General features: G+C 42.1%; 1 protein-coding gene across 1 annotated transcript in view; it reads left to right on the forward strand.

Annotated features, from left to right (window-relative positions):
* Positions 1–4489: 4489 nt before the first annotated feature.
* KPNA3 (karyopherin subunit alpha 3) overlaps positions 4490–26574 on the forward strand; it is a 48377-nt gene continuing 26292 nt past the window's right edge. The window contains exons 1-2 of the mRNA XM_080375081.1: positions 4490–4672; positions 23438–23482. Coding sequence (XP_080231207.1) covers positions 4589–4672; positions 23438–23482 — 129 coding nt within the window. The 5' untranslated portion in view covers positions 4490–4588. The remainder of the gene's footprint in view (positions 4673–23437; positions 23483–26574) is intronic.

A 26574-nucleotide genomic window follows, 5' to 3' on the forward strand; every position in this document is an offset into this window, starting at 1 on the left:
CCACTATAGCCAGGGCAGGGTTTCCCTGTGCACAACATCCTAGCTAGGGCTTTCTGCCAAAAGAGCAGCTGTTTTCATCCCACACTGGAGTCTGGTACAAGGTAAGCTGCCTCCAGGGTGGGTGAATGGAGAGCAAAGCAGCAACAGGACAGCCTGGTGACAACCATAACCTACTGCTTTGAAACTGGAGGACTACACTGCGCCCTGAGAGTATTAATTCATAGTGATGTCATTCACTAAGCACTAACTTTCTGCTATAATTATAAGGACTATTGTGGGTCAAACCAACAGCTTGTCTTATTCAGTATTGCATCTCCAATTGTCATCACTAAATGGATGTCTTAAGAAAAGCAGGAGAACAGGAAAAAAGGTGATGCTTACCCCATCACTTTCCCCAGCTTCCAACCATTTTCAGATCAGGGGTTTCCTGACTTCAGGGTGCGGATCTTTGTACACAGCAACATTCCGCAGGCTTGTCTTCAGTGAACCTCTCTCATGTCTCCTCGAGTGCATGTTACCTCTTAGCATCCATGATGGCAGCCTTTGACAGACCTGGAGTGTTTACCAGGATTTACCTCACATTCATTACTAAGCCTTAGTTACCATGAGGTAAGAACATAACTTTTCCTATGAAGACAAATTTTTACATCACTGATGGAGAGAACTGCGATCATGCATTAATAGTCTCACCAAAATGGTACATGTATCCTAAGGGAAAATGAATGTCAAAGGCATTGTTTGTAGGGGACTTTGCCTTAGTTTACGTTATATGCTACTCATCCCTTTTTGTCAGAGAGCAACACCTGATGAGACGCTGCTCAGCTGGTTGCTGGAGAGCTGTATGTACGGTGGGGACAGCTGCAGGTGATCTGGGCAGGGACCCCAGCTGCGTGCCATGTCTGAGCCAGTGCCAGTCATGCTGCCTCTAACAGACAAGGGGAAGCAAGGCATGAGAGTTAACGTCTGCTGAGAGTTAAAGAACACACAAAAAAGCAGCAAATTTTGTAGAAAAAGCTTTCTCTCGCTCTGCCATGCCAATGGTAATACACAGTTAAAGCTGTTGCGCAACTCAAGTAAGAGATGCTTAGGCATCCCATTTTGAGATAAGCAAGCAAGACACAAAACCCATGAACGTTTAGGTTAACTTAATGGCTTGAGCAACAATCCTTGTACTGTTCTGTGATTACAAGTTGCATGATTTTACAGACTATTGACAGGTTTGTAGCCAAGTTTAGCCAGCAGTGGTTTAAGATGATACCACGTTGCCATCTGCCCCGCTCCTCTGCTGGGGAGGCATCCACACCTCCTCCACCCCACAAGTCTTGGCTTCAGCTGCTCATCACTGTGAACAGAGAGATTAGGGAGCTGATACATGTTTTATTTGCCTCTCCTGTCTCGCCTTCTAACATCCACTAGCAGGACAGGACTGACAACAGGTACCATCTTAAAGCACTGCACCTAAATCTCCCCAATCCTTCTTGGAGGGAATACCAGCAAAAGCATGACTTAGGCTCCTTGCATTTCTTTTACGTTCTTGCATCTGTATTGTCCAGTGGATATAGACAAAATCACTGATATAGATAAAATCTCTGACTGCAAAAGGACAAGTGACCAGCTACTACAGGGTGAGTGGCCTCCGACTCTGGAGCTGCAGGTGGGTTCCTGAGCTGATCACATGCACTTCCCAGAATATGGCAATATTACCTGCTGGGTTCGTTGTGTTTTGCTGAAGCCAACAAGTCATCCCAGAAACAAGGACAGCTTGTTCAGTAATGGGACACTTGAAGAGTTGTTATTGTCCCACGTATTTCAATTATGAAAGATCTTTCCTCCCCATAGCTCTTTAAGCTATGAAATTTATGTTGTCAGGGCACTGAAGGCTCCCACAAACCTTGCTGGCCCTAACTAGCCTCTTTTCCACCCCTTCACCCCTTCCCATCACCCAGGAACCCCTTTTCGGCTCAGCCAGGACATCAGCCTGTGCATCTGGGCCAGGGCTGCAGTGGAGGTGGAGACTGCCACTGCTGCAGCATCACTGCGGCAGGGGGCTAAAATGGAGTGTGGGGAGGCTGCTCAGGGCCAGTAAATTCTATAAGTGTGTTTATGGCCTTGACATGTATCTTGTAGGTCTTGGTGACAAGTACACTTTGATACGAAGTTCATATGATGAGGAAGAATGGCTACGCTGGACCACATGTCATTCAGTTTCCAAAGTAGCGAAGTACTCATTCTTTATATTTTAGTAGTGTCTGTTAATTACAGTGCCAAAAAGTAGTATTTGCTTAACTACATCAAAATGTTTTCTCTTTGAGTACATGCAAGTTTAATTATCTAGTCAAGAGCTCCACCAAGAAGCTTTTCTCAGGCAGTAAAACTAATCAAACTTCCATTTAGCTCTGTCTAAGAGGCATTCAATTCCTGAGTGTCTACTAAGACTAATGAAATCACTATAGAAACTCTGAAAGGCTTATATCATGGATAGGAAGAAATGGGAAAGAAAAGACATTGCCACCATTGTATGTATAAATCTGCTCTAGTAGAATGTGTATAGATTTATGGATTGGTAAATTGAGTTGTCCCAGTCTGGAGACACTCCATTTTTTATTTGCAAATTTTCCTTTTACTTCACAGATTACACTGGATGGAGCTGAACAAACTCTTTTGTTTGTGGTAATGGTGAGCAACTCCTCCAGAGGATAACTGCAACACCCCAGCCTGGCAGGGATCGGATTGGCATTGCTCTGATGTCCTACCAGGCCTGAGTAAGCCACAGCTGGCAGCTACGGCCACCTTCCCTGGCGGGTAAAACAAAGTTCTCAGCAGCTGAATCTGCTTTAGCAGCTCTCTGAAAGACAGCTGGATGACTGAATCCAATTCTCCTTCAAAAAAGCAAGTGCCAGAACTCAGAAGCCATCTCTGACATTAGCAATCTTGACAAACAGTGGTCACATTGGTTGTGCCATTTGGGCTTTGCCTGCTCCTGGCTCCTTTTTCTCTTCCATTGCTAGCAATAATGGTCCAGCACACCCAGAAAAAGTCGCCGGGAAAAGGCACAGAGGAATGTGCATTGGAAGCTGAAACTACTTGGATATGAGAAGGATGGAAATGCTACATTGATCCCTCAGATAAGAACATTTGGCACGCAGCTGAACGACAGTGAAGAAGAGCATGAGTCTTCCAGATTTTTATTCGTCTCCATCAGGCTGCAAGCTTTGTTTTGCCAGAACTGCGAGTTACAAGTTACAGTCATTTGAATGCTATAAAGAGGGGCTGGGGGAAGGCAATTAAAAAGCTGAACTGTCAGTTAGAGGGAGAGACTCTTTATGAGAAAGAGGTCTGTGAACATCTTATATGTAGCTATAAGGGTCTGTTGCAGAACCTGATGTGGTATAAGGTGACCTGGACAGGAACATTACATGTATTTGTTATTTTGGGGTTTTGGTTTTCCTGGATGCATTTCTTCCTAAGAAATTATACTAGGCTTTATGGGAGGTATAAGATCACTGCTTACCACCCTCTACATTGCCTACAAATTACAATTACCTACAAAGGCCATTTGTGCTCTGCATTATGGTAGGTGCAACACCCTGGGGATGGCCTCAACTGCCACATGCACTTGTGGTACGAAGGGCATGTTCACAGAGTGCTGTATTTGCTTTCCAGGTAGGGGCTGCTTGCACGGCAGGCAAGCTGAAGGAGATTAAGGGCTTCCCAAACACCTGGATTCACCAGGTGATTGTCGCACCGGCAACATATAGCAGTATCAGTGCACTCTTCTGGAGCACAGCAAGGCGCGGAGCTGAAACCCCGGTGCACCCTTGGCTGGGGAGCTGCGCGAGGCCGGCTGTGAGGGTGAGCCACCAGCGAGATCACCACACACAGTGCATTTGAGGGGGACAAGCCCGCAGCTGACAAGGCCGCAGGGGCTCAGGGAGCCGCCTGGAGGCAGGGGGGATCCTGAGCCCACCGCAGCCCCTCTGCGGGGTTGACCCCCAACGGGGCAAGCGGCGCCCCGCGCCCCCCCCAAGAAGCACGAGCGGCGCCCCACTGCCAGGCCCTCCCCGCCGGCCCCGACGCTCCCCGGAGCCGCACAGCGTCCAGCACCGTGCCCGGCCCGAAGCTGAGGCCGGCGGCGCCCCCGCCCGCCCCGCAGGGCGCGCTCCCGCCCGCTCACGTGCGAGGCCGCCGCCCGCCGGGACTACAGCCCCCAGCGCGCAGCGCGGGGCCCGCCGCGATGCAGGACGGGAAGCGCAGTCCCCGGCCGCCGGCCCCTCCGCTCGCTACGCAGCACGGGCGAGGCGCGGGGGGCTGGCCGCGGCGCGCGGGGATTGGCTGATCCCGCCCCGCCGCGTCACGTGCGCTCGCGGCCGCTCTCCCCGTCACTCGGCAACGGCGCGCGCGCTCACCGCCCCCCCTCCTCCTTCCCCCCCCCTTCTCCCCTCCTCGCGCTCGTCACGGAGCGTCCCGCTTCCCCCCGCCCCCCTCTCCTCCCCCCCCGCCCTCCCCTCGCGCGAGCCGCCGGGAGCCGCCGCCGGAGCCGCCTCGCAGGAGCTGGGAGCCGCCGCCGCCGGGAGCCGCCGCCGCCGCCATGGCCGAGAACGCCGCCGCCGCTGCCGCCGGCCTGGAGAACCACCGCATCAAGAGCTTCAAGAACAAGGGCCGCGACGTGGAGGTAGGTGCGGGGCCGGCGGGGCCCCGGCCGGGCCCGGCCTCCGCCTCCGGCGGCCGCGAGAGGAGGGGCCGGGGCCTGGCCGTGCTGGCGGCGCCGCCGGCGGGCGGCGGGAAGGAGGCGGGGAGCGGCCGCCCGGGGCGGGCGGGCGGCGGCGGGGAAAACGCCCGCGGGGTTTTTTTTCGCCTCCGTCATGCGGGCGCGGCCGCCGGGGGGCGGAGGCGGCGGCGGCGGCGGGGGGAAGGGTTGGCGCGGCCGAGCCGAGCGCGGCCCCGGCGGGCGGCGTGCAGGCCCCGCCGCGCCCCCTCCGCGGCTTGCCGGGCTGCGGGAGGGCCCGCTGGGCCCCGCGGCGGTGGCCGTGCCCGGGCAGGGCCGGCAGGCGGCGGGATGCGCCACCCCCCGCCGCGGCTCGCGTCCCCGCCGCCCGCGGCGCTCCTCGCTGCCGCCCCGGCTGCCTCCCCGTCCTGCTCCCCCTGTGCTCGGCGGGGTCGGGGCTCGGGTGGGGTGGACAATGGTGCCGGCCGCCTTTTGTGCCGGCCCCTCTGGGCGGTGGTAGCCCTTCCGCTGGGGCCGGGGGCTGCCCGGCCCGGCCCCCCGTGCCCCGCTGCGCCGCTGCCGCACACGGAGGCCTGCGCTGGTGGTAGGGGCCGCTCCCACGCTCCGATGAGTCTTTTTACAGTGTGCCGTGCTGGCCGATTTTGGTCCCTCTACTGCCTTAAATCAACCTTTTATTATTTTTTTTTCCTTAAATGTTGGTAGGCACATAAGTGATGGTCTGCTGGGCGTCTTCATCTAAATCGGGAAGGAGTGTGGTGCTTACTGAGGCTAATGGGGTAGTAGTTTACTCCCCCGAATTTGTGAGACGACGGGCGATTAGAAGCTTTTTTTCCCCTGGAGCTATTCCGAAGGTCTTCTGAATCTGTGTGTCATTACCGGGGACATCTTCAATTCCAGTCCCAGTTGGAAAGGAAGGAAATCCCGAATCTTGTGTTCGAGTTTTTGTAATAGGAAAGGAAGGGGGAGGGAGTTGTTCTGAAATCAGACTAGGATTGAAATCGGATTAGGATTTGCTAAAGTGAAAACCTAAATGTGTGTCAGATGATTTACACTTCACCTGAAGGTGTTTTCTATACTTCTCTTGATTTTATGACTTAAATTCACTTCTGTAATCAGTAGGGCTGAAATTTTGTCCTTTGAAAAGCACGTTTTGTATCTTAGAAAAATTCACACCTCTGCTGCTATTGTTTGGGTGGAGACAATTTTATGCAGGTCAGGCATAGCAGCAGCAGTGTCTTTAACATGACATTCAGGGTCTAAACTATTCTTCATGTTAATTTTTCTTTAACTTGGTGATGGTGAATCTTTCTCGCAGAAAATACTGTACCTAAAGAGTATGGTAACTTCAGTGCTTCTGGCTAAGATAAGTAAATGTTAGAAAGTAACTAAAAATTGCCCATCCTTCTGTTTAGCAGTTCCTTTTCAGGGTAAGGAGGAGGTGCGGTGGGTTTCTTTTTCCCCTTCTCATCTAGTGAAACTCTTCCTGCTGCTCCTCATTCATTTTGTCCTTGTCTCATCTCCCTGTGTTCGTTACTGGCTTTGTTGCTGCTTTCTCAGTCACTGGCCTGAATCCATCAGAGCTCCAAACAGGGAAAGGTTAGATATGTTCATGCCTAGTGTGAACTGATCTGTCATCCATACTTGCTTATATTATAGCACACCCGAGACTAGGGGAATTAAATATCTGCCTCTGTGGGGAGTGGGGGTGGGGGGAGAGGGGACTTGACTGCCTCAGCTTTACTGAAATTAGTTATACCAGACCAGCTAAGGTAGCTTAGCTTTTATTTCCTCCTGAAGGGGAGTAATTATTTTGGAATAGGGTATTTGCTGTTACAGAGAAGCATATCCCCTCTAGTGTTATCTTCTAGTGTGCTGACTGACTTCCTTTTGTGGCTCAGCCTAAGACTTTGGTATACAGCTCCACCAGTGTTAATGTGGCTAAAGCTTTCATCCATGCTTTTGAAAAAGGTTAAAATCGAAGAAGCATCTTTCTTTTGGGGGCAACAAACGGGTGAAACACAGAAGTATGTAAAATTTGTATACCCATGGAGATATGTTAAAATTAAATTTAGATTCATTTAAAGGATTGTAAAAGATTAGAAATGTGTCAGTGTCATTCAGTACAGCTCAATTTGTATTAAATGTCTGAAATTTTCTGCTGCATCTTGTTTTTGACTTTTTTCTGATCATGGTGCTAATTTAAAAGTTTGTGTTAGAAGTACCCTTATAAGTAAACTTAGGTCTCTAGAAATAAAGCAATGTAAATTAAGTTTATAGGGGAGGATGAAGGAGCACAGCAGTGCTGTATAGTTGCCATTACTTACTGTGCTTCTCTTGAGATACTGGTACACAGATTGACCTGCTGATGGGACAGTTTGTATTTAGTGAAAGTTATGTTTTCCACAGTGTTTCTTTTCTAAATCAAATATACATAATTCCCAACTGTCACAATTAAATACACTTGCTTTGGTCCCTGTGCTTCAGTGAGGAGTTTTACTTAAGAGATCCTGCCTCCAGTTTTCTGCTTCAAGAAAAATCAGTGATGTTTCATTGGCATTGATCTGCATCCACACATTTTGTCAAATTCCACCAAAGAGAAAATAAGTGGTTTGGTTGGTGGAGTAATAAATCATGGTCTGGTATCTAGATTATATCCTTTGGAAAACACAAAATATTCAGAGCCATAGGCTCTCAAATTCGGTTTGAAAACAGTGGTGCTTGAGTCACCTTCTGCCTGGAAACAGTCACTGCCTTTGAACTCATCAGGCTTGAATACATTCTTTAGTAATCTTGCTTCGGCTTCTAATAAATACTGGTGAGTTATTGATCCCCTCTGGGTACAGACTCTTTTGGCAAACCAAAATACTTACTCCTTTAATTTGTAGTTAACTTGTATTTTATTACTGGGTTTGCTAGGCCATATAATTCTCTTTCCCTTTTTGTTAATGCAATTTTTAAGGGAAATGAAGGATGAGTAAGTACTTTTCTGTATTATGTTAAGACAGACCTTGGTACCCTATGCAACTTCTCACTATGCTGCTTTTCTAAGAGCAAAGAAACTGATCTGTTGAGCAGAAGTCAAAGCTTCTGAATCCTTGACCTGTACACGTTCACTCCACTTCTCCTAGTTTCAGGTTCGGGTGGAAGTTTCTTACCTTTTTGTTGGGTGCCTCTGTTGAGGTAGAGTTGTGTATATAGATTTCTAGGGTTCTGATTTTCAGGTATTACAACTTTTAGAAAGTATTTATCCCCCAAGAGGGATAACAGGAAGATCAAATGACAGAAACTGTGTTACTCACTTCATATGAGTTTGTGTTCTTGTTTTTATTAGTGAGACTCTTCTATTTTTGTAGGTACTGACATGTGATTAGCAGCAGAGAGCTAACCTGAACCTGCAGAGATGAGCGATAAGGAGCCAAGACACTAGTGGCTTCATCTGGACAAACAAGTGCCAGAACAGTTTCTCCTCACAAACTTCTGAATTTGATGTTTTTCAGAGATGTGAAAGGGCTTCTTAAATTATCCCATATATGAAGAGTAAGCTTTCCTGTGTTGATCGTAGGCCTGTAGTCTCAAGTCTCAGTGGGTTTCTTTGAAATGTATGACACTGATTATTCCAATACAATTGAGGCTTTACAGGGCAAGATTAAACAGTTGCAATCACGTAATTTGTAATATCCCTTGTAACTGCTGTGTTTATTTGTTTATATTGACATCTAAGCTAGCCTAGCTTTAGAAAATCTAATTTGAGCCTTCTGATCTTTGTTTGCAGTTCTTCAGCTTCATTCTTTGCCTAGTAACATCCTTCTTAGTTTTTTTTTACTCTGACTTCTTGGCCTAAAGTATTACTTACTCTTTATTACAGTAGCAGACACCTAGATGTTGGCTCACTGTTCTAATGTTTGTGACAGATCAAACAATTCAGCTTATGTCTTTTTGTCGGATATTAGTCAGGATCCCTGACTAAAACTGAGGGGAAAAAGGATCCATTTTTATTCTGTACCTTCAGCATCCTGACCCCAGTTCAGGTGGAGGAAGAAACAGCTTAGCCCAGACCTCCATCGTCAGCTCTGGTAGCTTCAGTGTATTTGCTGTTGCTGCTTTGCTAACAGTGTGGATTTAGTACTTAAGGATGCTTAAATTTATTTGCATTTTTCTGTCATGCTGCCATCAGGGTTTTTTTTTGCAAGCGGAGGAATATCATTTTGGGGAGGCCAAATCTCGTGCAGTCTCTGAGCATCTGAGAAGGGTATAGGTTGACTTAAACCTGTGTTCCCATCAAGTGTCAAAGGCTTATTGCATTGGAGGTACCATAGCTGTGCAGTGTTAATGAATGAACAGACATGCTGCTGCCAGCTCATTTCTTGATGCTGTTCCGTGGACTGACTAGTGTTTTTGCTGTCTCCCTCAAACAGTACATGAAACAAGGCTTGTAGCTAGGAGTAAGAGGCTTTCTGGGATTGCTACTTTGCAACAATCCAGTTTTCTTTCAGGAGTTCACTTTTACAGACTGATTGGCTTTCTGCCTTTCACTTTGCTGGCACAGGGATGGATTCTGGCAAAAGAAGGGCTGGGAGCAAGTAGGACTGTAACAGCTGATTTAGGTTGGTTTAAGGTAATTCGCTGGCTTGGTGAATCTCAGTACTTTAAGTGAAAACACAGGTGTTGGGTAGCTTCCTGTTGGGAACTGGATTTAATATAATATCCAATACTGTAATGCGGAGTTTCTAGGCTCTGACTCCTGCAGCTTCTTTATTACTCTTTCAGGCCAATATATATACTCTTGGGAGAATACAGGTGTACGTGTTGGTACCTTGGAAAGAATTACATGGGTAGGAAGTAAGATGATAATGTGGGAAGCCTCCTCAGTTGCTGTTGTTACGGAATTCTCCAAACTTTAGTTAGTCTGCAAGAAACAGTACAACTCTGAAACATTTCACAGCAGACTCTCGGCAGAAAACAAACAGCATAAGTCCATTTAGATGTACTGTCTTGTATTTTCCTTGTGAGGTTCAAAACCAGTTGAATGCATTGCATTTTAAACTGGTATCTTAGGAAGTTATTGTTTATTTCAGAAATACTTGTGGAGAAAACAATTTGGAGACAGGATCTCATGATGAACATAATCTTCATAAGCTGATTGGGATCTGTGCTTGCTGTATTGAGGCCCAGATATTACTGGTTTTTTTCTTGCGATATACCAAGCTTTCACTAATCTTCCTGTAATTGCAGAGTTTGTTTTTCTTCATTCTTGTGTATTTCTTACACTGCAGCATGTGCACTGGTATCTCTAAAGCTTCCTCTATTAAAAGGATTGATTTTTAACTTGTAAACCGTCAAAGTTGGTAGCAGTGTAACTGTCACACTAAAGAGCTCTTTAACTATTTTTACCTGATTTCTTTGAGGCTTTCGTAATATTTGTGTGGTTCCAGCAGAAATCCAAGCAGGGCATTTTGTCCTCTAAAACTGTTATCTGAAAAGACAGCAATTAGGAGGATGTACCAGCTACAAGTGAGTGATCAGATTTGTATTTATTGTGTGATTGGAAGTGGAATGAGGCATCTAATTTATAAGACTAGGCTAGAAGAGGCAATGAACTGGTTGAAGCTGATGGGGCATGTCATCAAGTAATAAAGACAAATTGCCGAATGAACTGACTTGAAATAAAAAAGAAATGTAAAACCTATATATTTTCCAAGAATAGAGTTGTTTCCAAAATACCCAACACTATGAAACTCTGATATCGAATTCCTGATTAGTTCTCTAATAGCGGAAGCTGTGGGCTTTGCATTCCATTTCACAAAAGTTGACATGGGTAGCCAGAAGAGTTAGTATCTTCCAAAAAGTTAGTCCTGCATCAGAACTGTCTGTGCCTTGGAGTAAACTAGTTGCAAAGCTCTTCAAGTTTCTTTAATTTTCTGCTCCCTTAGCTTCCTGAGCCAGCCCTTCACGTCTGTAGAAGACCAGTGGTGGCTCAAAGAGGTCAGTGTGAAAGGGAGGTGGTGTATCTTGTCTAGTGATACTTCACTGTTGGATGGTTACTCCTTCACAGTGAAATTGACACCACTAAATCTGCTGGGGAAGCTCCATATTGTTTGTTTTAGGTCAGCTGACACTTGTCTCCTTTCTCAGGTTAAGCAAATACAGTCAGTTTTAAACTTGATTTTTCTGTGTGAGTTTAATAAGTACAGCAAGTACAAAGCAGGATTATATACTGTATTAATGTCTGTGGAACAGGAGACAAAATTAGTATCTTCCCTATTCAAACACCTATTACTGAATGACTTGTTTCCTTTGTATTCTGTTATGTTTGACCAGCTGAGGATCTCTTCTTCTGCATTTTTAACCTTGGTTGGTGTCAGATTCGGTAACAGGTGGACTTTTGGAGGTAGTGGTAGAATAAGTGATTTGCAAAATCAACTTGTAGAAGTTTGGCTTCCTCATATTTAGGCTTGTTAGCCTTGATGGAAGTGTATTCTAGCGAGTGCGCAAGCCCTGTTGCAAACTTGCTGGTGTGGAACGTAGTCAAAGTTCATCAGCATGAGGAGAAGGTGGTCAGAGAGGATGATAGGGTGACCTGTGGCTAGATTTTCCGAGATGCAGTAAGGGATTCCTGGTCAGATGCAGTGTGAGATTTCAGGTTTGCCGTTCTCAGGACATCCTAGTCCTTGTTTTTCCTTAGTCAACTACAGTGTAAGTCAGAAAGTTGATGAAATTCTGCAGAGAGACATTGTGTCTCTTTCTCAGGTAAGCTAAGGTCACCCTAACCAGCAGATGACTGTCTTTGCATGCAGGTTTTTGGCATTAGGGTCTCTTGCTTTTTTTCATGCACACAAATGTTAGATGCAGAGTCAGTGTTAGTGAATTTTTCTGCACCAAAAATCTGATTTGCAGCCAGATACAGAGGGGTTTCCACATCAACAGAGAATCCTGAAACCAGAGCACCCTGCTAGGAGTCGGCAGGATCCTGTTAACCAGTGTTCGTGAAGTGTGCAAGAAAAATGTGGACTGGTAATAGGTAGTATTCATGGCAGTGGAGAAACAGCAGCGAAGAGCAACCTTCCGGACAAAAGAGATGTTTAAGGAGCTCTGACACAGGCAATCAATGTGAGAGCACCTTTGAGCATCATGAGCTGCCAGTGGCAGTTCAGAATCTGGCAGTACCCTCTTCCCATGCCTCTTGCCTATAGGCGTATAGCCCACTATACCTCTGTGCTTAGTATAACCTGTGTTTTCCTGGGCCCTATAGCTGTGAGGTTTGAAGGAGTTTTGTATTGGTTCTTGTTGATCAAAATCAGACCACTTTTGGTGGCTTAAGTAATGAGTTAGGGCTAGCCAATATCTTAAGTTTTCCAAAATTCTAATTTATACATCCTTCCATAAAAAGGGTATCCTCAAGGAGAGAAGTATGATATCTAAAATGTTCAAATGGCAGAAACATGGAGTCAGGGTTTATGTCATGTTAAGAAGTGATCTAGAAGCATCTAGAATTCATGACATTGAAATGATTAAATCAGAAGGATTGCTGACAGGGTTCATAAAAAGATCGTGGGATGTTACTGGTGTGTATTTTCTAGTTCCTAATGCTCCATCTTCTTCCTGGGTTGTCAGCTGGGTTGATTGTTTTCTCTTGCATCTTGAGCAGAATGATCCCTTCATAGATTTGATTAGGCAGCTAGCACATGTTTAATCTTTTTTTGCCTTTTGATTATATCTTTCAAAAAACAGGAAAAAAAATCTGATTTCATTTGAGCCATGTAATATACCAGAAAAGCTTGTCGTGGTTGAATATAGACTAGCTCTGTAGGGACTTGATTTGTTGGTTTTTTTTCATGGCACCCTGTGAATGTATGCAAATTGCAATTATTATTTCCCATTTTATAGATCGAATAATAGGAGGGTTTTTTTCTTATTTCACAGGGAGGTGCTTATATATCGTAGAATGTTTGTCTGAGGCACTTTGATATTACAGTTGAAGACTGTTTAAGTGTCTGGAAATGGGGTGTCTTTGTTCAAACATAAACTGCACAATAAGGTATCTGGCTAGTATTTAGCCTAGTAGGTTTTCTTTTTTCTTTTTTTCTTCCTAAGGGAAACTGGTATAAATATTTGGCAAGTTTAAGAATTTCTAGTCTTCTGTGGCATTTGCCCCAGAGTTCTGTGAGGTGTTTCTGACCAAACACTTATTTTGTAATTAGATTCTTGAAAGTAGTTATCTACAATTTTATAAAAGCTTTTACATTTAAAAGAATTTAAGTCTTTGCGCTGATCTAGAGATCAAAATTTTAGTCTGGTGTTTGCACCTATATACCATGAACAGCCATTTTAATTTTGCTCTGCTGTTTTCTGTTTTCATGGCCTGTAAACAAGCAAAGACGGTATTTTGGCTGCTATGGCTTTAAAAGTGTTGGATTTGGTTTCTGGTAACATCTGTTAGAAAAAACTGAACCTATACCTCAGATGGGGTCTTCTAGACTGCAGGAGAGGAGAGGGACTCCTGCACTTTTGCAATGGCAGTCAACTCTTCTGCTTGAGTAAAAGGGTCAGTGTACTTTCCCTCCTTGGTAAGGGAATGGGAGGGCTGCTTGCTTAGAAATTTTAGGGGAGGATAGAGGTGGTGTCATGTCTTGGGAGAGTTGTGTAGGTGCATCAGTTGTTCTCCCTCAAGGTCAGGATAAACATGTTTCTGGGAGATTCTAAAGCATCTGCTACACTGTTTGTGCAGTACAGGGAAATAACATATCTTTTTAGTGTTCACACATCTGAACAGAAATTTGTGTACTGGCTAAAGCAGATTCCTGTGACTTAAAACTACCAAATTTCAAATCCTTGTACGTACTTCGAATGTGTCGAGAAGCCTAATCTTCTAACTTTAAAAAAGTGTGGATAGGAATCATGTAATTAAGCTATCTTGATTATCTGCTGTTCTTGGTGCTTATTTAGCATATCACAATATTCAGATAAGGCAGAGCTGGCATCATTATAAAATACAGTATGCCTTTCTGTTTCCAAAAGGTACAGGAAAAGAAGAAAGACTTGATACAAGTGTCCTTCAGACCAATACTTTCTTTTGGGCTGTAGCATAAATGAGCAAGCTCCACAGTTAAGTTCTTCAAGGTGGGCCCTTGTCAGAGTGGAGGTAGGATTGGCTGTATCGCTGCTGTTCTTTGGAACACCATGTGGACAGGTTCTTTGTCCTGTTAGGACCACAGGACAAAATGAGCACTTTTGAGTTAGTGATCCAAGGTGATCCTTGCTGCGTGCCTTATTGGGTAGGGATGAGTTAGCTTGCATTGCTGTGGAATTACCTGGAAACTTCAGTCTGACTTCAGCTGGAGCCCATATGGCTTGTGTTGTGGTCTTCGGTCTGATGTCAGGAAGGTGTGGTTGACAGTGTTAAGACAATCGAATGGAAATGCTGTAAAACTTTTGACTGGGCATAAAGTCCTTGATTCACACAACAGCAGTAACTGGAAATGTATGAGATTCTGTCTTCCCCCGTTGAGTTTTGATGTTGAATAGACAATTCCAGCTTGCCTTTTATTCTGTATTACAGCATCAGATAACATGCTGATTGTAATCTGGATTGCTTTGTGTCCTTCAATATCTGTGCATTTTGTGTTGAATGCAGCCAATTAAATTGCTTCAGGTCCAGCCTCCTGAGGATTGTTTGAGAAGTCTGTACTTGTAAACTGGGTAATTGGTATGTGGAAACAAAAACACGAGTGCTCACATCTCACTGCTGGTCATAGCTCAGTATGCAGGTTAAACAAATGCAGAGAGGATATCGGGACATCAAAGAATATGCTTACAAAAGAGCTGGTAAGAAATAAACTTAGCAATTGCTTTTCTGCCAAGATCTTTTGGAGCAGTGGAAGCAGATAATGTGGCTGGGCAGCTTTGTCTGCTTCCATAGGGCTTTCAGGTGAGTCAACACCATATTGGCATGCATGTCTGACTTCAGTGAGTCACTACCCATCACTAAGTAAGAGTCATAGTGGATATGTCATGCATCCAGTTTGCTGAGACTAGCCAGGTTCAGATATGTGAATTATCTTGCCACAGACTGGCTAACAGAAAGCAGCTGGTATTCATTTGGGGGGGGGGGGGGGGCGCAAACTGGGGATTAAAAAAAAAAGTGTGGCAGCTCCAACTGCAAAAGAACTAGTTTTCCTTCAGTGGCCTTTATTAACCCTGAGGAACAGAGTGTCCCAGACAGGTTATGGCATAAAATACAGCAGTGTAAATACTGCGTTCTGCTCCTGATGGAACTGGTACGGTTATAAGGTTATAAGACAAAAGGAAACCTTGTAATATTAAGGTTCTGCAGCACACAGAGCCTGAACCGGGTTCTAATACTTTCTGCAAAATAATAGAATGTTTCCCTAAAAAAGGAGCAAATACCTTTTGGGTTAAACAGTAAGAAAATGAGAAAACTCTCTTGGAATCTTAGGTCAGGGTACAGGCACATTTTCAGTGTATTTGGCTGCTTTGGTACCTCATTGTTTGCACTGTGGAATCCATGATCCCTACCTGTATTTCTAACTGGGTCAGCATAATTTAATACAGAGCTATGATAACAAAGCCAGAAGTGAAGTTGTTCTAACTTTGTAGTCTACATGACTGAAAAATTTTTTACTGTTTTTCTTAGAAGGACAATTTGGAGGTTTATGGTAGTACTTGGTAATACTTGGTAATTAGGTAAATCTCAAAATTGGGTGTGGAGAAGAAGAGTCTGCCTAGAGCATGCACTGAGGAGGAAAAAATTCATGATGCTCGTAACTATAAGGAATAAACCTAGCAGGAAGAGTCAGTTTTGGCTAAACATTTGATTTAGTTTGACATGGATGTCAAATCTTTTTGCATGTCCAAAAGAAATAGAGGGGATCAGTGTGCACAGCATCATTGGCTTTAGTTCTTTCAGTTGGGATTGAGTTGCATTCAGACCATCATGATGTCTCAGAACTGTGATTTAATAGTTCCAGAATTTTTTTGTCCCGTGTTGTGATTTGCTCGCAGTTCTTGGAGTAAGCTATAGGCACTTGGGAAGTGAACAGATGCAACAGCAATATCACCTTGCACAGTGTCCCTTTATCTCTGTTTTTGGCTGAAGCCAGATATACCAGAAAAAGTAGAACAATATAATCAGTCTAAACCTCAGCTTTACACATACTAAGAAATTATTCCTATGCAAGTATGGAATATTTAACTTCTAATCTTAACCAAAGATAGGCTAGCTGACAACCATAATCTCAACCATTGTATACAAACAAACACCTGAATTTTTTCTGCCCAAAACCAGTCCAGCTCCTGACGCTTTTGCATTTTCATGTGCATTGCAGTATTTCATGCTTATTAAAAGGTGTCAGAGAAGAAATAAAGAAAAAAGGCTAGTAAAGCAGTTTCCAGGGAATAATAGTGTTTACTTCATGAATGCAAACACCTTCTCCTTTCACTGTGTTGCACCCACACCTATGTTGTAAAGTATTTAAACTATATACTCTTGGGTATGCTCATATGCAAGAGGGGAGGTATTAGTTAAATCCAATCCAGCTGTTGGAACCGAACCATTTTTTTTCTTTCAGTTAGGCAGGTGGAAGTAGTCTGGAATTGACTTGCTAATTTCAAACTCTTCAGGTACCCTGTATGTTTAATCAAGCTACTTTACTATCCCAGCTATGTATTCAGGGTAGCTCTTTCCTGTAAGCGTGTATCTTCTGGGTTTCTGAGACCAGATCCTGTAATGTTTAGAGGCAAGAGCAGAAATGAAGAACTTAAAGGACCAGTTATCTTGTAATGAAGTTCGTAGATGCAGAGGAATTAGAATGTCAGTGAATTTGTTCTCTTTTCCACTTAGTAACCAACTTTCAAAAGCAGCTAAATGCACATCTTACCAAAGTTCCTGAAAACTTACCTTCTGTATCCACAGAATAGCCAAAACTGACATTGGTGAGATGAACACTACACACCAAGCTGAGCCTGACTTTCCCACTTCCCACTTCTGTGGGCTACATGGAGACTGGGTGGTGTGTGGGAGAGCAGGGGTAGCTAACTAGCTGCTTGTGGGGCAGCTGGCAGGCCAGGCACACTGGCAATATTGATACACTGGCTGGCATAAAAACATCAGTTTCGTGCCTCTTGATCTCTCATGTTTTCTGGACTTGTTCCAGTTGCAATGGAAGTGGTGTAAATGTGTTGATTAAAAGATGACACTACTCAGGTATACCCCTTAATGAGGTGGCTGGTGTGGGTGAGCACCACACTGAGCTCCAGATCTTGCTGTTAGAATGGCAGGTGGATTTTTAGTCATTAAATGATGGTTAAGTTTTAGTCTTCCTTCTGACACAATTTATATAGCTAAAAATGGTTAAAATATTTAAAACCACTTACCGTGCAGCATTGGGTTGTTTTTTCTGCACAGAGAATTACATTATTAAACATCTTGTAGATTCAACTTCATTTTTATTTTTAAGAAATCTTTATCCCAGCATAACAAAGGCAATGTAATGACTTGAACTTCCTGCTAGTTGTATCATTCACACATTTAAATAGTTTTGGTTTCCTGATTCGTACTTTAACTTGGGATGAAGTAATCTTATCAAGTATCCAGAATTTCTTGTCTCTGAAAGTGATATACTTAAGGGACTTAAAAGTGTTTATAATCAATTAAGATTGATTTTTAGATATGAAGTAGAAATTTCAAAGTAACAGAAACCCTGAAACTGGCTCCAGTATTTCATTGTGAATGAAATTGTAACTTGCATTAAGAAGTACTAACGTTTCAAGCAATGTATTTGTAAATAGGACTGCTCAGACTGCTTTGTCTCAGATGTGATTTGTCCTCTTAATTAGCCTTTTTACTCACTGTCTTGTATAAGTTTGGTAGGGTGTTCTTGGGGTTTTTTGGGGTGTGGTTTTTTTCTTTTTTTTTGGCTCGTAACCACCCCCAACCCCACCCCCTGAAAAATGCACTGTTACGTATTAGCCACAGAGGATTTTGGAAAAGTTATCTTATGATGTACAGCTGATTGTTTTTGGTATCCCTTCAGGGTTTTTTTTTAGTTTACAGAAGCTATATGAGTTGCTTTTTCAGGTAGTTTAATGTATTATGCATTTAAAGATTTATTTTTTTTTAGTGTTAAACAAAGTCTCAAGAAGCCAGAGAAGCTTGCTAGACTTAATTCTTTCCTTAGAATATCAATGCCATTCAAAACTTCAAAGTAATCTTTTTTTTGTTTGTTTCCCAAGAAGGTGTGCATGGGTTGTCTCAACATACTACGTTACAGTAGTGATACTTACTCTTAAATATGTAGTGAGCATCTTATGCACCTTTGTACAGGGTTTCACCAATGGTACTTGTGAAGTCTCTGTGGTTGAGCCAGGGGGTCCCAAATGTTTAGTCACTCAGTAATTCTTTGAATGTGCTGATGGTAAAGGTTAATGTTATGCTGGTAATTCAGAATTTCACAGCGTCATCTTTCACAATTACTTTTTGATATTAAGAGTTTTATGTACAGTGTTGTGTTCTGTCATAAACCAAATATCAACTAAAAAATCAGGAAGACACTTCCTTCTCCACAGATGGCTCTGAGTCAAATTGAGCTTTGAGTTTCTTGTCAGCTTCTTGTTGGAACAGAGATTGTAGAGCTGAAACACTGATCTGATGAGGATGGTTGGATTCTGTGTCACTTCTGCCCCTTGGGTGCGACAAAGGCAGTTTTACAAGGGACTGTGGCATTCTTTGAAGCCTTGTTTTGGGCATTGACTTGAAACTTGCTTTGTTTTCAAGGTCTGGGGTCCTTAAACCTCCTTTGTCAGCTTAGCATTTTTGTGTTTTGTATCACTGTAAAATGAGGGTTCCTTACAGCCCCTATCACAGCAGCCCTAATGTGTGTAGTGATTTTCTTTATTGGCATGTGAAATTAATATAGGTTTTGATACTTGGAGGAAACTAGGGATTGTTTTTCTTTCAATTGGAAGGTGTTAGGGAGAGATTCTTGGCATGTAACATTATGTGCCTAGCTTTGGAACAGTATTCAGAAATTCAGGGTAGGAATGAGAACACTGATTTATCTAACAGCTTCTAGTAGATCTTTTGGTTTTTTCTGTTTTATTTCATAAAATAACAGCATGTTGAGGCACTTGAAATTAGAATTACTGCTGAATATCTACTTTTGACTTGTTACAAGACTTAAAGTACTTGGTGTATTACTGTGGTTTTATCAGCCTGTCAAACACACTGGTATGTAATTGTTTTTCACAGATGGTGAACTGGGAAGAGGACATCTCTTGTTACAAAAGCCTTGTGAACCTAAAGTCTGACTTGTCATGTGTAACAATTGAGATGTAATGTTGTAGCACAACTTGGCAAATGTATGTTTTTGTTTCTTAATAGTACATGTTGACTGATAGTTACTCATTTTTACTTTCTATACCTGGTGTATGGTGCATTAATACCTTTAGGAGCAGAGTCGCAGTTCAGATTCTGCAGGAATAAACTCATCTTTTGTGATTTGTAGAATTTTGCCTATTCAGAGTTTCTGAGATTTGGAGTTTGGTTTTAGTTTTTTTGTTTTTATTTTGTTTGTGTTGTTTTAATGCAGTGAAACAGTTCAGATTTTTTTGGGGAGAGTGATTTTGAGATGTGCTGTTGCAATGTGACATGACGTTACTTGTTTGAGTATATTAAGCTGAGAAATGACTGTAGTCAGATGCTGTGAATGTCAAACACAGTGTTAGATGCATTGATAACATCTCGCTAGGTTTTAACTAGTGCTGCATATCTAGACTTTAGTGGATGGTTGTCTTCCCAGCCTGAAAGCTGGTAATGAATCCGTGGGGTTAAGCTGCAGAATAATTTTGTCACTTCTGTTTGTTTTAGCAGACCTGTTAGCAGGGGAAAATGTTTCAACCTTCCTACTACTGTATAAATCTCTTGTAAATGCCTATCAGTTCCCTATGTGCTGAGGCTTGCAGGTAATACAAAAGCGTGGTATTCTTCTTACAGTGGTAATGTTTCCTTAAAGGGAGGCTTGCACAGGTATTTAAGACCACTTCTTTTATATGCTGTTGGATGATAGTATGTTTACTTCTTCTGAGGCTATAGGAAGGTGCTGATAACCTGCTGTGTTTCTAAAATGGTTCACCTGAACACAAGCTTTAAATACCTTTTAAGAAATGCCAAATCAGGACAAAAAATTAACTGAATCACTTGTCTGTTTTTGGGGGAATAAAATTTGAGCTTTGCCATGCATCCACACCCTTCCACCAACAGGTAAGATTAGAAATTGTCCCTGTCAATCTGCAAGTTTTAAAATAAAGTTTGCAAAAGCCCAGCAGGAGAGTCCAGTATATAGCATGGTGCTGTATGTATACCTGTATTTTCTGTAATCAAATGAGGCTGAAGCAGGGTCTCTCAAGGCAAGGATATCCAAACTGCAGTTCCGAGGTCAGTCATGGAGCAGTCTGTCACTAATGTATCAGCTCCCTTGGTAAAGAGAAAAAAATCAAGATGGAGAACAGCCTGAACAAATCCCAATTAAGTAGCAGGCATAAAACTAAGAAATCGGCCAATGTCAAGCGCATGCATATGTTTTTTCATGTACAGTCTATAATTGCAACAATTGACATGTATGAAGTAGAATCCATGGTCTTAAATATATTGATATACAGTGGTCATCGCATGAAGTGTCAGGTTAGAAATGATGTCAGCATATATCTAGCTGAGAGCACTGGTCATGATGTGACTGTGGCAACCAAGTTTAACTGCCAGAACGCACCATAGGCTCTTTGGGAACTTCAGTCACATGTACTTGTGGGAAGAGTCTAGCCCTAACACTGTATTACTGATTCTTGGATGATCCTGGTGACCCCAACATGCTGAATTTTTAAAGATGCTGTGCCAGTAGGAGATAGCACTCATTGGTTCTGTGAAGTTAAGGCTAAGTGATGGCCCCAATTATCAACCTATTTGTTCCATGAATGGAGAAGTAGCTCTGGACTCTGGTGGTGAGTACTGCATATTCAGCCTGTTAAAGGAGGGAGGAAAAAGCAAAAATGTACCAGAGCTGCTTTGAATGTGAAACTATATATAATAAGTTTAACTGAAAATATAAAAGAACAGCTAAAAGGGTAAAACCCAGGTAGTATGGAGATTGCCTAAAACATAAAGCTTGTAGAGTGTATACTACTGGTCAGCAAAAATGCCTATGTAGCTGGTAACCTTTTTTGAAGAACCTTTCTAAAGAGTGGTAGCTCCCTAAATGAGGAAGAGATGGGAGATTCTTGCACATTAAATGTAGAACCATAATGGGATGGTCAAATATTTTGAAGATCAGCTTGATAAAAGCAAAAAATCTAGTAAAAAAAAAAAAATTGAGACAGAATTGTAATAGGGTGGGATCAGTGGGGCTGAAATAATGGAAGTATGAAACAAAGATAAAACCCTAATTGAAAATCTGAGTGAATTGTTTGCCTTTAGAAAGAAGCTTAGAGTCTTCCCAGTAGAGCCTTTATGGATGGATGACTCTGAGTAGCTGTATTTAGTCAAAGCATTGTTAGAGAAGGTTTTAGAGTAAATTGATGAAATGAATAGTAATGCTGTGCCTGAGACTGCACTGTATTTGGGGTTTTTTCTAAACCAAAAATATGAGGCTGCTGAACTGTTGAGCACAGCATATAGTCTTTCTTAAATCTGTCTTGCTACCAGGTGGCAAATGTAATAGTATAGTTGTTGGCTAAGGAGCTTCACATTTGGTCAGATTTTTCTGCTCAAGGGAAGGTGTTATCACATAGACTTACATTTTTTTTTCATTTGAGTAAGTTGTAACTAGGGAGCAAATATAAATTATGCCTTGTATCAGTTATATCACTAAGCACATACAATACTGGATTTTGGGGGAGAAGATGCTAATGCATATGCAACTGATTTGTTGGGTGATGGGGTACCCCTTAAAAACTAAGGTAAAAGGTTAGATTTTAGGGGGAGATGGGGTTGTGTTACAAGTGGAAAGTTCTGTAAAGATCTTTGGTATCTAGCACATTTATAATGATCAAGAAAAGGAGATTTTACAGCAGGAATGTGACAGCTGTGTCTAATTATGTTTTTCCATTGAACTGCAGAGTTATCATAGGGAAGAAGTATTGAAGAACCTTTTTAGGCTATTTATTGCCCTTAAATTTGACACAATTATTAAGATTATTCAAATATGAATGAGAAACTTGAACGGCTGGTCTTACTAGTTGCATGCAGTGACTTTTCTCGTTCTTCATTTGTCCATTCCCTACCTACCCAGTGTCCTCCCACTCCCCAGCAATCCAGTCATATCATACTGAGCTTTTGCAGCAGGCTCAGATGGTCACAAGAATCAAATGGTTTAGCAAGATAATGGGGGTGGGGTGGGGAAGTGTAGTTCTGATAGATATAGTACCAGTGTTCTCTTACTGTAATGAGGACTTGCTTTGTTTAAAGTGGTATAGTTCATGCTTGTAGATGTAAAAGGAGAATTGTGCCTGTGTTTACTTGAGTGAGTTGGTTAATTAAACTGTGGATAGGGAGACAAGCCTTCCTTACTCTCAAGTCAACCTAAGATAATTAAATGATGCTGCTATGCAAACAGATTGAAAACAATGAAGCTAAGATAATGTTCTAAGCACTGAAACTATGTCCTGTATAGATTCATGGTGTGAAGTCTGCTCACTTAGTTTACCTGTGTTTGAATTTAGCATGTTCAGTATTTCCTTAGATAGCTAGACGTGGAGTGCTGGCGTTTTCTGTACACTGCTGGTCTTCACTGATACTTTTTAGCTCGGAGAAGTTATTTGCCCTAACTCAAAAGGAACGTGATAGCAGCAGTGAAGGTCAGTAGCAAGGATAGGACATAGAAAGTATTTTAAAAGGCTAATTTTAGTTAGTGTGGGTGATCTTTCTAGGCTGCCAGCGGTCATCCAGTCCTGATTTTCTCTGAATTGCATTCTGATGGTGCAAGTCTTTTCCACTGATTGTAAAATCAACATAGAGAGATTGGCTTCAGTAGGCTAAAATTGTTCTTTTTCAATCTTCTCATCTCTCTTAGCTAAGAGGTATAGCAGCATTGTAGGGGATGTGTCCTGGGTGCCCAGTATCTTTTAAGGAGCAGAGATGTTTATGGGCTGATTTTCCTTTACACTGTTCAGTCTGTAGATCCTAAATAGACTCGGTAACAGTGTACTGCTTTGTTTCCTTTTGCCACATGCCTTATCTGTCTTGTTTGCATTAGGCTTAGTCATCTTCTGTCACTCATGGTTGATTTTGGCCAGATAACTGGCATAAGTTAGTGTTTAGGTTGTGAGTGTGATCCTATGTGAATGAGACAGTCTAACCTGTATTTACTGCTTCTTTTGGCATGCACATATAAACACCTGGAGAGTCATTCCAGTGAAGCTCCCAAGGGAAGTCAGTGTGTCAATGTTTTCTGCCTTTGGGATACTTATTGTGGTATATGACAAAGCTTTCTGTAAGGTTTATAATCGTAAAAAAAATCCCCAAACAAACCAACCAAAACCAGCACAGACAAAAAACTTGTGCATCTTGCTAGGGAAGATTGAATTATAAATTATGCACACTGTTTCTCTTATCTTTTGATGAATAACTGAGCTTTTGACCTAGAAAACTGATTCCAAAACAGAATACTGCTTTCTTTACATACAAATAATTCTTTTATTTTTTTACAGACTATGAGAAGACACAGAAATGAAGTCACAATTGAATTGAGGAAGGTGAGTCTGCTTTTGTTTATCAACCGTGTAACTTTGCTAATAATACTCTGGTGTCTTAGCTAAATATTTTGCTATAAGCTTTGCTTTATGGCCCCAAACTTACATAAAAAAGTTTTAAATTTGTAGATTACTACTGCAGATTCTAATGTTGGTTTTATTCTCCAACTTAAGCTCAGTACAGCAGCACAGTACTGCTTTACTCCAGTGTATTGCTTGGAAATAATCCATATTCAGTTTCTGTACCAGTTCTCATATTATTACAGTGAAAGTGTCAGCTGTTCAAATGTTTGAAGTCTCTGAATGGTAAAAGGGAGAGTTTTAGCATTTAGAAAGTGTGGATGTTCTTTTGTTTTCTGGAAATTACTGCTTCTGGGCTGTAGAGAGAGTTAATTTTAGGGTCTGATTTTGGTTATGTTGGGTAGATGCCAGTGTAGCTGGGAAGATCATGAGCATGAGAGATGATCTAGATCAGTGCTTTGCCTAAAACACAGCATTTGTTATACCCTCGTCATTCATAACTCTTTCAACAGCATTTCTAGGCACCTTAAAGGCTTGCTGCTGCAGAATATTTTCACAAGCTAAACTACTTGAGCTATGTGTGTAAAGAGAAGGGGTAAACTTTTATCTGCCTTTTGGTACCTTCAGTATATTTGATGACTGATACTGGCCCCTTGAGTTTAATCCTGTTGAGAGAAATTCAGTTATTCACCCTTTCCTTGAACATTCTGTTTTCTAGATTTGACTTGTTGCTGCTCCTCACATCCAAATTGCCTGTATCTTTCTGGAAGTGTAGAAGTCTGGAAGGATGCAGGCTACAGTTTAAATGGGACAGTGAAAAACAATTCTTAACACAGTATTCCTATTTATCTTGAGTATGTTGTTGACAGGCACTCAGTCTGTGATCCATTATATCCTTTGGGCACTTCTTGCAGTACTGCAAAGCAAGAGTAGTTGTTTGTTCTCTATTCACGTAGTTTAATAAATGCAGAAATTTTAAAGACACTGCTTCTTGTCTTTTGAAATACATCTGCTTTTTCCAGACTTTCTTAACTTGAATTCTCATTCTGTTCCTCAGTATGCTTCAAGGCCTCCTCAGCTTGCTGTCACCCATGTTTTCTAATATTTTCATCAATGACTAGATGGAAGTGTTTGCTTTCAATATGCTAGACGTAGGTCAAGCTCCTTTGAGTCTCCCATTTAATACATGTCTCCAGTTTGCCAGTTGAATCATTGACAGTCTGAGAGGTGCTTGCTTAGGAGTGCATAGCCACTCAATTTCATCTGATTTTTTTTTTCATTATTTCCAAACTGAGAGAGGAGACCAAAGTCTTGCTAAAATCAAAATGAAGGGTTTGTAAATGAAGTTATGTCAATAGAAATTAGCTTAACTTGTTTTTGAGGAATTTTTTCAGCACTTGTCACCTGATTGTGTAGGAGCTACCCAAAATCCTGTGCTAATATTTTCTTGGGATCCTTCTGTTTTTCTTAAAGAGGCTTTTTTTGTTTTTTTCAGGTCTTAAAGAAAAACTTCTATATCTCATTGCAGTATAAAAAACGTTTGTAAGATTCATCCCGAGACTATAAGAATTAGTTGAAGAAACCTAATAGGACCCAGATGACTAAAAAAAGAAAATGAAATCTTAGTACTTGTGCATGATGTCATCTAAAATTTGTTTAATGCTTTCATATTTTCCTAATCAAAGAAACCAGCTGAAGATGTGTGAATGTGTAGCTTAAGCTGGCTGTGGCCTCATTGGTACTGGCAGAGGATTGAGGGTACTGGCAGAGGATTGGGGTGTGGAGAAAGCTACTTCTACATACAGTGAAAAATGAAATTGGACAGTTTTTGCTTAAGTGAGATTCAGGTAATTTTGATATCTGAATTATCAGCAGCTGAAGTCTATGCTGACATGTTAGGGGCCCTCTCTGTTCAGAACTAGTGTGTTGATTCAGTGTAAAACTAGCTGTATAACTGTGAAATCTGTACTGGGAAGAGTCATTCATAGCATTTGGGCAGTCTATGCCTGCTGGCAAAGCAGTGTTGTAAAAGATGGCTTAGCTAATGCAGCTTATCCTCATATATCTTGTTAAATTGAGACTGCATATGAGCAGTGCAGTCTTTGGAGAGAGCTTTGCAGTGCAAAGTGAGAATTTGAGTTTTAATTTAATTCTCATAATTGGTTTTTGTAACAGGTCACAATTTCAAGGCCATTTTATAACAAGCATGGTGTGGAGCAAGTCATGCACTTGAGACAAGGCAATGGAGAGTTCTGTGTGGAAGGAATCTGGTATATGCCAGTAATACATGAGTGAAGATAAGGAAGAGGAAGCCTATGAGCTGCTATTGACTTTTCACTGAAAACTACACATGCAGAGATGAATTATACATTTAGAGAAGCCTAAGCTCTGGGTGTAGGTCAGAATGTAAATCAAGAGTGAACAGCAGCTGCGAAACTCCTAAATACAGGAAGTTGTGTTCTTCTGGAGTATTTGTTGGAACGTCTTCCACTGCAGAGACCAGTGGAAGACATCTCTTTAGTGTAAGAGAGAAAGCATGTGTCCAAGTTGTTGGTTTGCAACAGCTGAACTGGTGCTGGTGGGCACCTGGTTTGCTGTTGGAGCTGCGTGGCAAATGTCAGGCTGTTGCTTCTGGTGGAGAATTGGGACTGAAATGTAAAGGGATATATTTTATTCAGTGGAAATGATAAGCTATAATATCAATTTGTCTTTACCTTTACAGCTAACACAGCTACCCTAGCATGTGTGCCAAATCCAGGAAATGTGTGTTGGCATGATCTTAGTAATCCACCAGTGCCTCTTGAAAACCAAGAGTTATCTTCTCCCTTATCCCAGCTATCCAGATGCTGAGTGTACACCTGGCTTTTGAAGAAAACAGGCAAATTGAACATTCTTGATCTCTACAGTTGAAGCGCTACATAGTCATGGGTTTGTCTTTTGAATCAATGTGTGTATAAATATTAAATGAATGGATCTGATGAAGTTGCTCACATTTCTGTTTTGTAAGATGGAATAAATCAAAACAATTCACAGCTTTGAACAGTAGTAAACAATTTCTGCATGCATTAGTGTGA

Source organism: Falco punctatus, assembly GCF_963210335.1.
Source record: "Falco punctatus genome assembly, chromosome: 2".
Taxonomy (NCBI): domain Eukaryota; kingdom Metazoa; phylum Chordata; class Aves; order Falconiformes; family Falconidae; genus Falco; species Falco punctatus.